Source organism: Parasteatoda tepidariorum, chromosome 3, assembly GCF_043381705.1.
Source record: "Parasteatoda tepidariorum isolate YZ-2023 chromosome 3, CAS_Ptep_4.0, whole genome shotgun sequence".
Lineage (NCBI taxonomy): Eukaryota > Metazoa > Arthropoda > Arachnida > Araneae > Theridiidae > Parasteatoda > Parasteatoda tepidariorum.
This window is the reverse complement of record NC_092206.1, coordinates 91,367,899-91,380,690: the sequence shown is the minus strand read 5'-3', so window position 1 is coordinate 91,380,690 and position 12,792 is coordinate 91,367,899. Positions and strand designations below refer to the sequence as shown.

Genomic DNA, 12,792 nt, shown 5'->3' with positions numbered 1-12,792 from the left:
AATTTTATTTTAAATGATCAATATCAAATAATTGTTTAACTCATTATGATTGTTGTCAGAGTATTTCATATTGGACAAAAAAAAAAAAAATCACGTAGCATGATCCTCAGGGAATAAAAACTCAAACATCTTATGCTGTCATCAGCATAAAATTAGTAAAAATTATTAATTTATACCTGCTATAATTCTAATGTTATTGTAATTTGGTGGGTAAACAAGTTCTATTGCATGCTAGTTGACAAATCTGGCGATCAAGCGGGCCAGGACAGGGTCATAATGTGACAGAGGAATTGCTGTGACACCCTCCTTGTTGTGTGTGGCTCAGCACTGTATTGTTGAACAATGACTTCTGGGTGCCCTGCCATGAGTGGCAACACACATGGCTGAAGGATGTCATGAACGTACCGCTAGGCTTTATGAATCAATATTAAGGGTGATTATGTGTCATATGCAATGGCACCCCATACCATCACACCTGCTGTAGAAGGGTGTACTGCTGTACAGCATAGGCAGGATTGACACTAACTCAATGTTGCCTCCGTTTGAAGTGGCATTGCTCTCGACGGAATTGGGCTGTTACAGAATGGAACTAGGTTTTCTTTAGTGAGGAATCCAGATTTAATTTGGGCATTGATGACCATTGTGGTTACATGGTGAACATCTCAGTCTAGCCTCCGCTTACAGCAGCACACCACAGAGCACCATCATATTACTCAAAACCACTCCCGATATTGATCCATGACCACAAGAATGCCATTATCACATTACCACTCTTTCCTGGCCTGCTCGATCTCCAGATTTGCCAATGAATACACATATCTAGGACAGCCTCGGAGTTTAGTAGTGTCTCTACAGTAACTGTGGATTGAGATACCGCAGGATATTATAAGGTACTTGTAAGTCTCAATGCATAATCATATTGCATCTGGTCAGGCTAGAGGTGCCCCAAAAGGGTATTTAAGAACCTCCACTCATTTGTATTTTTTCCCAACATTTTGCTTTGATTTTATAGATTCAATTTTGAACTCTGGTGTGTAAAATTTCGTTCCATTTTGACAACTCTTTTTAGGTGTGCTACTTTTTATGTCAATGAGTGTATATTAATTTTAATAACCTACTTATTTTGCCATATTATCCAAGAATTAGTCTTGTGTAAATTTAAAAATGATTTTGAAATTACTTTTTTATCTTGTAATAAAACGAAATTCACAAACCTTAAAGATTTCAATGCTTATAAAAGGTAGAGAGTAAACCAAACACTCTTAAACTTCAGGAACATGAAAGGTATGCGTAAAATCAAAATACTAATCTAGGGGTGCATAACCTTTTTAAGTGAATGGCCACACACATATTTAGTCATATTGGTGGCAAATATGATACTTTTTATCTAAACATCAGTGTTCTAAGCATTAAATTTTATATTAAAAAGATGAATAGTATATTTGTTGAAAATTAAATACCTTTAATTATTAGAATTCATTCAAAAATAAAAAAACTGATACTCTTGTAAGTTTTTCCCTTTTTATCAAAAATTGATTTATTAAATATATATATATATATATACGTAAATATCAGGGGAGGGGGAGAGAAATTATAAATTCTAACAAAAAAAATTATTATAATCACAATAAAAGTGTAAAAAAATACATAAATATTTTAATGGAAAAAAATTTATAGGGTGTGGGGAGAGTGTTATCGACAACTTCAACCTTCATCTATGAAAAGATACCCCACTATAGAATTAAGTTAACATGTCTTATATATTAGTGAATTTGAATTATATTTTTGTAGAGGTAGATACACTACAGTACTCCCCCATCAGATTTATATCTGTGATAGAATTCGATGAATGGATACCACTAGTTGATTCATTGCTGTTTTGTGAAAAGCCAGGAGAGTTGTATTAAGATCACCGTCTTTTTGAGTGCTGATTATGAGAGCTGCATTAAGTTCACGGTCGTGGTCGCTTGTGTGTTGCTACCTTTAGCAGTCTATTGCATATGTTGTGCGTGATCGAGACTGAGTAACAACGGCGCGAGGTGGATAATGTTGCTGTCACAAGTAGTAAGTTAACTGTTTAGTATAGACCATCCATCGAAGGGGGGGGGGTTCCTGTCAAGGTAGGCATGTTCACATCACGTTCGAAAGTCACCAATGAGGGGAGAGTAGATATCGACAATGTCAACCTTCATCTATGAAAAGGTACCCCACCATAGAATCAAGTTAACATGTCTTATATACTAGTGAATTGGAATTATATTTTTGTAGTGGTAGATGCACCACTTAGGGTTTGGAACAAAAATTAAAACAAAAGAGGTTTTATGAAATTTAAATACGAAACGTCATTTTTTTTCTCTTTCTAAAAACATCACCTAAGTTACGACAAATTTATAACAAAATAAATTACAAATAGAGAGCAGTTTAAAAAATTCACGTCCCCCCACCCCACTTTGTTGAATTTTTCAGGTTGCAATTTATTATAACTCGGCATTCTAAAAGCCACTTAAAAATGCATGACGCTAAATGCTGAAAAAATTACGGAAAAATAAATAGTATCAAAAAGCGATTATTTAAATGCCCTTTAGAAACACGCGTGTCGTAATAACATCCTAGTTAAATTATTAGAATCGTCAAAATCACATGGGAAAGCAATGCAATAAATGAAAAAAAAAATGCTTACATTTACGAGGAAATCAGTATAAATAGAGTGCATCAATAAGTTATTATTTAAATCTTTGATTTAAAATTCGCATGTCGTAATAAAAATCGTAAATTTTAAAACCACTTGGGAACGCATAGCAAAAATTGTTGAAAAAATGATTGCATAATAACTTGGATTTACGATGAAATCGGCGAAAACAAAACGCGTTGGTAGTTATTTAAGTGTGGGATTTGAAACTTGCGTGTCGTGATAGTATTGTAGCTAAAATACAGGCTTTTCAAAATTAAATGGAAAAGCGTAGAAATATCTGCCTTTAAAAAAAAAAAATCATTTAGATTTACGATGAAATCGCCATAAATATAGCAACGTCAAAAAATGATCAATTAAATGCACGATTAATAACTCAAGAGACGTAATACTATAACTAATGTATCGGAATTTTAAAAACCACATGGAAGTTGGTAGTTATAAATAGCAAAAAAAAAAAATTTATCGAATTGATTAGAGATGAAATCGGCAAAAATAATTCAAGTCGAAAAGTGATTGCTCGAATTCGAAATTCACGCATCGTAATATCATATATAAAATATCGTTTTTTTCAAATTTTTTTAAACATGCAGAATTTCATAGCAATAATCGTTCAAAACTATAGAGAAACAATATAGATTTATAATAGAATCTGTGCAAATTGATCGCATCAAAAAGTTATAACTCAAATGTGCAATTCAAACTTTTCTAGTTCAGTTTTCAAAAAAAGAAAAAAAAAAAAAAATATGTTCAGAAGCTTCCATGAGCCACAGGTTTTGCACCCCATTACTAAACTCTTCTATCACCTAACATAACTAACCCAGGGTTGCCACTCAAATCTGGAAAAAAATTCCCTGTACTATTATACACAATATATTAAAAGGAAGCAATAATTACTGTGCCCTTTTATGAGCTATATAGGGCTAACTATATTTATTAGTTTTAATTGGCGGGAGAACAGCTGAACATATTTAAATAATGTTATAGTAAGTGAAAGTTTAGTATAGCTGAAATATCATGGCTAAATATCTCATAGATTACGCTTTGAGTGGGCACCATTTTTTAAAAGACAAAAATAAGAAACAAAATTCCCTGTATTTTCCCTGTTAGCAAGAAAAAAATCAAAATTCCCTGCATTTTCCCTGTTATTTTAGGTGATTTTTAAATTCCCTGTATTTTCCAGGTTTTCCCTGTTCTCCATGTAGAGTGGCAACCCTGTAACCATTTCAACACTGTTCTGCACCTGAAGGAATTTCTAGAAATAATTACTCATTAAATATAGTGTTCTTTTTTTCTAAATGTATAGAATGCATTTAAAAAAACAACTTTTTATTTTATTTGTTTACCCCTCAACCTTATTTTTAAACTGTTTTGTCCCACCCCACTAGGTCAATTTTTATTGCTACTCAATTTACTCTGTAATTTATAGCAGCAATGGTAATAGTATGAATAAATTCTCCAAATTGGATTAGCAGAACATAGAAAAAACTAAGAAAATAATAATTAAAATAACTTATGCAAGATAAATTACTAAAAATTTTTATAAGATGAATAATTCCATTTTCTAAAAAAGTTGAAAATTATAAGAATAAAAAAACATTACTTTTTATAAATAGATTTTTCAATAATTACAATATATGGAGGTATCATTTGCAGTATGGCTGAACCTGTGATTATATCGCCTCAGTATTATCTTAATAATTGCTATAATTTTAAAACAAAATTTTGGTTTGAAAATAAAATACTGTTTTTAATTTAAGTAAGTAAATATGTACATTTATCATTAGTTACTAAACTTGATGATTCTTAAATAGTGAAGCACAGTGTTGAGAAGAAAGATGACTTCAAACATGAATTCAACAAGCCAGTTTTGTTATGATTTTGATAACTCATAAATGTACACAGTACACATACTCAAAAATAGTCACCAAAACTGTTGGCACATTTATCCCATTTGCGACTCTAGCTGGTTGATTCCATCTTCGAAAAAGCTAGTAGGCTGCTGCATCCCGGCCTGGACCCAGTCACACACATCGTTTCCCTTTGTGAAACGATGTCCACGAATAGCTTGTTTCAGAGGTCTAAAAACACGAGAGTCACACAGTGAAAGGTCTGGACTGTACGGTGGATGTTCCTGCTTACTCGCCTGCATGTTCCGTAGTGGAAGATAATGTGTGTGACCACCTTCTTTTTGGCGTGCAACGTAACTGTCGCTATGCAACATCAAACATTGCACACACGCCAGTCTCTCTACCAATAGATGGTGTTGCCATACACGCAGTGCCCCATTACGTCTAATTTAAAGTTAGACACACTGATTAGGTTTCATTTGAATGACCCTCATACATATACTGTATAAAGAGATTAATTAAAATTTTTGAAACTAATCTCTTTCTCTCAATATTTAATTTCATCTTCTAAAAGCAGTAAAAAAGTTTTTTGACCAATAATTCACCCTTAAATTTTATGATAGAAAATTATAAAAAAAAAATATTATTCAAGAATACAATAAATTAAGAAACAATATATTTGGTACATGAGATACTCTATTCAGTTTAGCACAATTTGTAGATTACCATTGACAAATTAATCAGTTCAACAAAAACTTTTGCAATTTATAACTGTCAAGTCCCTGATAGAAATCAGGTAAAAAAAAAAAAAAAACAACAGATTTTCAGATACGTTGAACAGTGGTACGCCTGATGTCAGGCCCGTAGCCAGGGGGGGGGCACCGTCAGGGACAACCCCCCCCCCGAAATTCTGGGATTCAAACTTTTTAGTCTTTCTTTGAGTCTCTCAGTAAAAAACAAAACAAAAACTGTCAAATCAACCTTTTATTAACTAACTTTATTAAGCATATTTCGGTTTGTCCTAAAAAAGTAATCGAAAAATTTTCTTCAAATCCTCGTCGCATGTCTCTGTAAACTTTGTTTACAAATTGATTATAATTATTATGTAATATTAATTGAAAAATAATTATTATGTAATATTTTTCAATTACTAGTTTAACTTATGCAAACAACAGAATAAACAATATTTGTTACAATGTTTTCCCCCTACTTTGCATGTCTGAAACCGTCCTTGCTTCTTACCATATCCCCCCCCCCCCCGAAGAAAAATCCTGGCTACGGCCTTGCCTGATGTATTATAACATACACCAGTTTTGAGCTATTTTTCCTTCAGGACATCTATTTCACTACATGCAATGCTTTTGGTACATTTTTACTTAAGCACAAAGTAATCCTTGAGATGAAACCTCCAATACTATATTGGATTTTTTTTCTAGAAAAATTAAATAAATACACACAGACATACGAAATTTTTACTTTATTTTTAATTTATGAATGAAGATATTTGCATTTGTACAATAACAATATAATCAAGTCATTTCATTTTGAATTTTACAAAAAGGAAATGACAAATTTATTCAGAAATAAATATTAACAATCAAACTGATTTGTGATGCAACAGGCAGTCTCATTAGAGTGTCCATGCACAGCAAAAATCATAAGTCTAGGTATAAATACATGGTAAAAAGCAAAACAAACTGTACAACAATTCTATTGATAGATCTCCCCACAAAACGTAAAATTAAAAAAAAGAAATGGGATTTTGTTGAAGTAGTGCTTAAAAGAGCATATATATATATAATGTATAGTCAATGAGTTGAGTGGGGGGTCAGCATCCCTAGCTGAAAAGTGTTTCTGTTGCCTTCTCCAGGTTCCAGGAACAAGAAGATAAGGCCACACGTGCATTATGCTGCAACAAAAATTTACATTTGTATATAAAAAAAATTTAGAAAATCATACTTAAGTTGAAATAGAAAGGTAAAATGAAACAGAACAAAATAAACACGAATACCACAAAAAACTTTTTTAGGGGACATCTTCAAGCTTTTTTGTGAATAACAAGCTGTCTCACAAACAAAAGGTGTTATTTGTGCTCCGAAAGCCCCATTTGGTGAAATATAGAAATAAATTCATATTTAATACATGAAATACTATATAAAGAAGTCTCTGAAAAAATTATTGTTTTTAATTTCTGTACTGACATTTTATACATAAAGTCAAAATCAATATCACGAACCTGAAGAGAGACACTAAAAATTTCGTGATATATAGAAACAAGTTAGTTAAGAAACAATTTAGTTAAATAATAATTGTATTGTAATGACATACAGTTGTAATTTAACTAAATTGTAATGACATTTAAAAAGTTGCATTTATAACTGTAATGACACTTAAAAAGTTGTATTCATGCATAATCCAAAACTTTCTTTTTTTCTTTGTCCAATTTCTAATATATCTTTCAATGCTGTAACATTTCTTAATATTTTTGATTCTTTCCAATCACTACAAACTACAACATTATTTTTAATAATAACTCTCTTCCTTGTAAACATGAGTTTCTTTTGAATTCATTAAACTAATGTACGTATTTATAGTCTTTCTACTCCAGTAGACATTGCTCAGTTATTATCTATGGACACATATCTTACATGCATACTAGATGATTCAAGAAAATTATTTTCAATTACAGCTTCAAGAAATGTTTCATAAAATTACTGAAAAAATGTTTTTGAGAATTGGAGTTTAAAAAGCATTTTAAATTTTTCATAAATTAGGAAAAAACTAATTTTTTCTATTATATACACAGTAAATGTATAAAGAATTCCTACTTATTTATCTTCTTAAAATAATTTTAATCATTAGAAATATTAAAAAACGTAAAAATACCTATATCCCTTGGAAATAGGTATGTCAAGTCCGAGAAAATATATATTTGTTACAGATTCATAAACTAAAATATCTGTACAAATTACCATAAGGAGATCAATCCGTAAAAGCGAATAAGATTTTTTTTATTTTGTGAACCATACTTTATGGAAAACATATATAGAAGTATTTAAATTTGTTGCACATTATTAAGTTTATAACTGCATTCTTTTCTATACACACTAAACATGTTACGTGCAAAAATCATTAGAGAAATCAGTAAAATTTGCTTTAAAGTAGCTTTCAAATAATTTTTTTAAACAGTGTTACTCATATTAATTTTACTAAAATGTTAAAATTACAATTTAATTAAAAGTAAAATTTATACATATAACTATCTAAAAAAGAAAATATTTTTTTGTTAATGTATAAGTGCATAGTGTAAAGAAGCTGGGAAGATAGAATGATTTAAATACAAAAGAATTCTGTTGTTTTAAAATAATTAACCTGCTCGGATTTCTAATTAGTTTTTTTTTTATTTATGAAAATTATGTTACCAAAAATTATTGTGACAAAAATATAGATTTTTAAAGGATAAATTAGATAATATGTATATAAAGTCTCTGAATGTATCTTTCATAACAATGGAATTACCCTAAATCTTAAAATATTTCTAAAACGTTAGAAAATCAAGGAGTGAGAGAGAAAGTGACAAACTGCAAAAAGTCAAATAATATGATACAATTGCATTTAAATTAAGAGGAAAAAGACAAATTTATTATAATTTTGTCTGTAAATAATTCAGTTACAAATAAGATTAACAAATCAGAAGACAGAAAAAACTTACTTCTTCAACTCCCATATCTTGAAGTCTTTTTATTTTATCATCAAAGTCCGACGGGGATTTTGGAGCTAGTAACAAAACATAAAAGGAATTTTGTAAGCTATTTCTATGTATAACTAACACTTTTCAATACAAAATCACCTACTTTCATACTAATATAGAAATAACGAGATACGATTTTTTAACTAAATCTAAAAAAAATTTGAACAAGATTCTTAAAAATAAGCAGTTAAAGGTACAGAATTAAAATATTGTCTAATCGAAAATACCATGAAATAAAATGTCTTTAGAGATTAAACTACAACAATTGTATTAAGGATCTTTTGTTACATTCGTAGATTTAACCATTTAAAAGTTGTAAAAATGTGCCTATTTTCAATTCAAGTCAAGATTTTTCAGTTATCATTAATTTATTTGCACAAAATTTTTTAAACAGTCAAAAATTTTTTTTGTTGCATAAATTATCTCACATATGTGGCATAACACACAGAAAATAAAATTAACATTAGGAATTTGAGTGCAATTTAAATCATACATTCATTAGCATTCTTATGGTCCATTTCTTAAATTATTAAAACTGCACCCTTATGAACATCCAATTATTAGATTAAAAGGAGGATGCAGTAAACACCCTTTTGATAATTGAAATATTACTTATTAACCTCCAGCATATGCTTGAGCCCAGTGCCTAGCAGTTAGTTTAAATAAGTCAGGATTTTCTTTATACTGTTTTGCAACTACAGCATCTTGTGGATCATCAGGTTCAGCTGCAGCTAACAAAGCTTGTAGAGACAATAAAACAGTACGGAGAGTCATGGCTGCAGCCCTATAAACATATTAATAAATATAAAATAGTCATAGATATAGCTGGCAAATGAAAAATCTTTCAAGAGTTATTATTAAACAAATTTCATAAAAATCATAATAACTTATTTACTTTAACAATTATTGAAATTATTTGATATTTGTTGCCAAATTATGGCAATTTGAACTAGTCACAATAACAAAATTATACATAAAAAAATAATTTAAAAAATACACGTATACTGTTCTAAAAATCTAAATTCTTATAGTAAATGTTTACAGTAGGGTGTCTGTTATTTTGACAATTTATGTTTTTATAGAAAATAAGAAAAAATGACTTATAAGTATTGACATTCAACAAAAACAGATGCAAAAAACACTAATATGCTTATGAAATATACGAAATCTATTAACGAGCAAGTCCTGGTTTTTATTGAGCAATATTTTTACAGTTCATAAAATTTCCACTTAGTTTCATCTCTTGATCTCGGATTTTTGGGTCCTGTAAAAATTATTTTTTGATGTATTTTGGGTTAACAATGTTTTTTGGCCACAAATTTGATCAAAAGAGTAGCAACATACAGAAATGATTATGCTCCTGAATTTTCACTAACTGCGATCCGGAAATCCAATGTTCAGAAGTTTCAAGAACTCATCGATCACATTGATGTATAGAAATTCTTGTATATTTTATTTAAAAATATTCGAACTAGAATTTATGCTTGGTATCTTTCATCTATAATTATTTTTTTCTGGTAGAATAATAAATGTGATTAGAGATAAAAATTAAGTTATAAATAATTATTCATTTAAATTATTCTGCTTATAATTTACTTAAAATTCCATGTTTTGAAAATATCAATAATTTAAATTTCTAAAGACATTTATTTTTGGAAATGCGTCATTAATGATTTTACTCAAGAAAATTTCAGGATTTTTAAGTTTGGTTCACTATCACACCTGAACACAGCAAAGAAACAATAAGACAGTTCAAAGCAAATTAAATTCTTTTGTACTGTACATAATTAAAAAGTAAAGAATTAAGTTACTATTTACTATGCATAAACTTATACGACTTTTTCACGAGCATCCAGTTACAACAAGCTAACATTGGAGGCTATATTTTTGCTGATTATGTGAGCAAGTTTGACTGTATTTGTAGTAGAGAAAAATCAGACACAAGCAAAATACATGAAATATAAATTAAACTTGACTTACAAGTGTTTGCAATTAATAAACAGATAAAATTCTGCATTTATAATGAAGAATTTAAATTTAAGAAGTAATTTTTAATTTTTTAAAAAGTGTAGGTACATATGCGAGCATTAAATGCTTAAGCACATTAAAATATTTGCTAATCAAAAGTATATACTTAGAATAAACAAAAAATATAATTCTAATACTATTAGATAATTTTAAAAGAATAATAAATAAATAAAAAAATATGAAGTTATTTTAAATCTTATACTTACCATAAAAGAATTTTAAACTGATGATTTTACTGAACAAATGCAAGAAACTTTCTCTTGCATTTCTCTAAATGGACACTTTAAATATTTAATAGTGCTTTTTATTTATTTACTACTAAAATTAGAGGGAAGGAAAATAGTTACCATTGATCTTTTAATATATCTAAACAAATTGCACCAGTTACTGAGCTAATATTTGGGTGCCATATTTTGGTGACAAATCGAACCTGCAAAACGAAATATGAATAAATATAAAGGGAAAAAATTACCAAATAAAATAAAACCAAATTTTCCAATCAAAATTATAGCACATGAATAAAAAATATGTAGATAAACACATAACTAAAGTTGCTTACATTTTTTTATGATTTAGAAATGATAAAAATATAATGGTCTGCCTGGCTCCTTCAAGGTCAGAATCAATGAAAAATATAGTGATTTACCCAAAAGTGTCTATTTACTCATATATACAGTTTTTTTTATATTGGTACTGTTGTTTTATTTTTGATAACTTTACTCAAGGGTGAGTTATTTAGTAGAAATTTTGGTTTGTTTAAAAATCCTTCACAAATTATTTTGTTGTATATATGGACCTTTTACAGATAATTTTAGACCCATCACAATATAATAATGGCTCTCTTTCACAAAATTCTTCCTTTGAAAAGTAACATTAATTCATTGCTTTAAAAGAACATCTTCATTGGGACAGATGGTTTTTATATTTTTTCATATAAACATGAACTAATTTTTATGAAATCTTGAAAAATCTGTTCATGGTTGTGCAACTATGATAAATTTATGAAATAGGTCTCAATAAATTTGTCAAATCTAAACGCACCCCTAAGACTCCAAATTAAAAAAACACAAAAGATATGTAAGAAATCGGGACATTAATCGATCTTCTATTACTCAATATAGTTTGAATTCAAATCACAGGTTAGAGTTTACTTTTCCTATAATCATTCAACCCTACTCTACACCTACCAAACTTGATTTTTGGGAGCCATTCTATATTTTTAACAATCCTAATAATTTAATTGTTGATCTTTTTAGTATCCCCACCATTTGGAAATCTAATTTAATCTAATCTGTTGCACCTTTCGGTTCTCGCCGTATCCCCTTAGACCTGTTTCTTATCTGCTCTTTTTACTGAGCTTGATCTAGCTGGGAAATGAAATTTATTTTGAAAGTTAAGAGTTATTAAATAAATTTCATAAGAAGTTATTAATATTTGTTGCTAAAATATGGTAATTTTAACGGGTCACAATAACAAAATTATATAGCAGAAAAGAAAAAAAAATTAATGAAATTTTTGCATGTATACTGTATTGAAAATCTAAATTTGTATTTAAATATTTACAGGAGGGTATCTTATTTTGGCAATTTATGTTTTTGTAGAAAATAGAAAAAAATGACTTAAAATAAAATTTTCTAATTATAAACATTAATAGAAAAATGCTAGACTTCATATACAGCAAAAGCTTCAAGCTATAGTGCCCAATTCAAAGAAACATCATATTCTACACTTTAACCATTTTTATTGGAAACTCAATGTCTTCAAACATTGTATTATTGTAATATAAGCAAGTACATTCAATAAAAAAATCAGCATATTTAAAAACACAGAATACCTTAGGTGGATTGAAAGGATAAGTTTCTGGCACTTTTATTTCTAACACATAAGTGCCACCTTCATATGGAGTATCAGGAGGACCTGCAATTTCTCCTCTCAATTCAGTGTAGGTATCATTTACTATTTCAACACTTATTGCACATTTTGCAGCCTAAAATAAAATATATAATTAAACTTGTACATAGACAAGTTCAAATACCTAAATCGATTATCAAAAGAGTATCAAGGAAATAAGGTTAAAAAAAAAAATCAAACCAATTATTACTATTATAAAAAGGGAAGATACAAATAATTGTATCGTATACTAATAACTATGTAATTAATTTAATTGATATCAAAGATATTGCATAATATACCTCTTCACTTTTCACAACTTCTTTAAATTCTCGCTTGATACGTTGAACTGCTATATTTGCCATGATTTCAGAGCCGCCATAAACTAAACAAAATAACTAAATCTATACATTAGCTTTAAAGATTGTTATTAAGACCTAAAATTAATTAAATATAGACATCTTCCTTGGAGAATATTGAACTATTTAGAAATGGAACATGGGAACAAGAAGGCAAACAAATCAGGTACAAATAATAAAAAGTCAAATTTATTATCATTGTTGCCAAAACATTGAAAAAATATT

General features: G+C 28.9%; 1 protein-coding gene across 1 annotated transcript; it reads right to left on the bottom strand.

Moving 5' to 3' along the window:
* Positions 1 to 6,001: 6,001 nt before the first annotated feature.
* Positions 6,002 to 12,778, bottom strand: LOC107451487 (ubiquitin conjugating enzyme 4). Its single transcript, XM_016067602.3, has 6 exons — positions 12,511 to 12,778; positions 12,153 to 12,305; positions 10,666 to 10,748; positions 8,911 to 9,074; positions 8,252 to 8,316; positions 6,002 to 6,448 (listed from the first exon to the last, which is right to left on the bottom strand). The coding sequence occupies exons 1-6, from the start codon at positions 12,571 to 12,573 to the stop codon at positions 6,377 to 6,379; spliced, it is 600 nt and encodes a 199-aa protein (XP_015923088.1). The 5' UTR covers positions 12,574 to 12,778; the 3' UTR covers positions 6,002 to 6,376.
* Between the last annotated feature and the right edge of the window lie 14 nt (positions 12,779 to 12,792).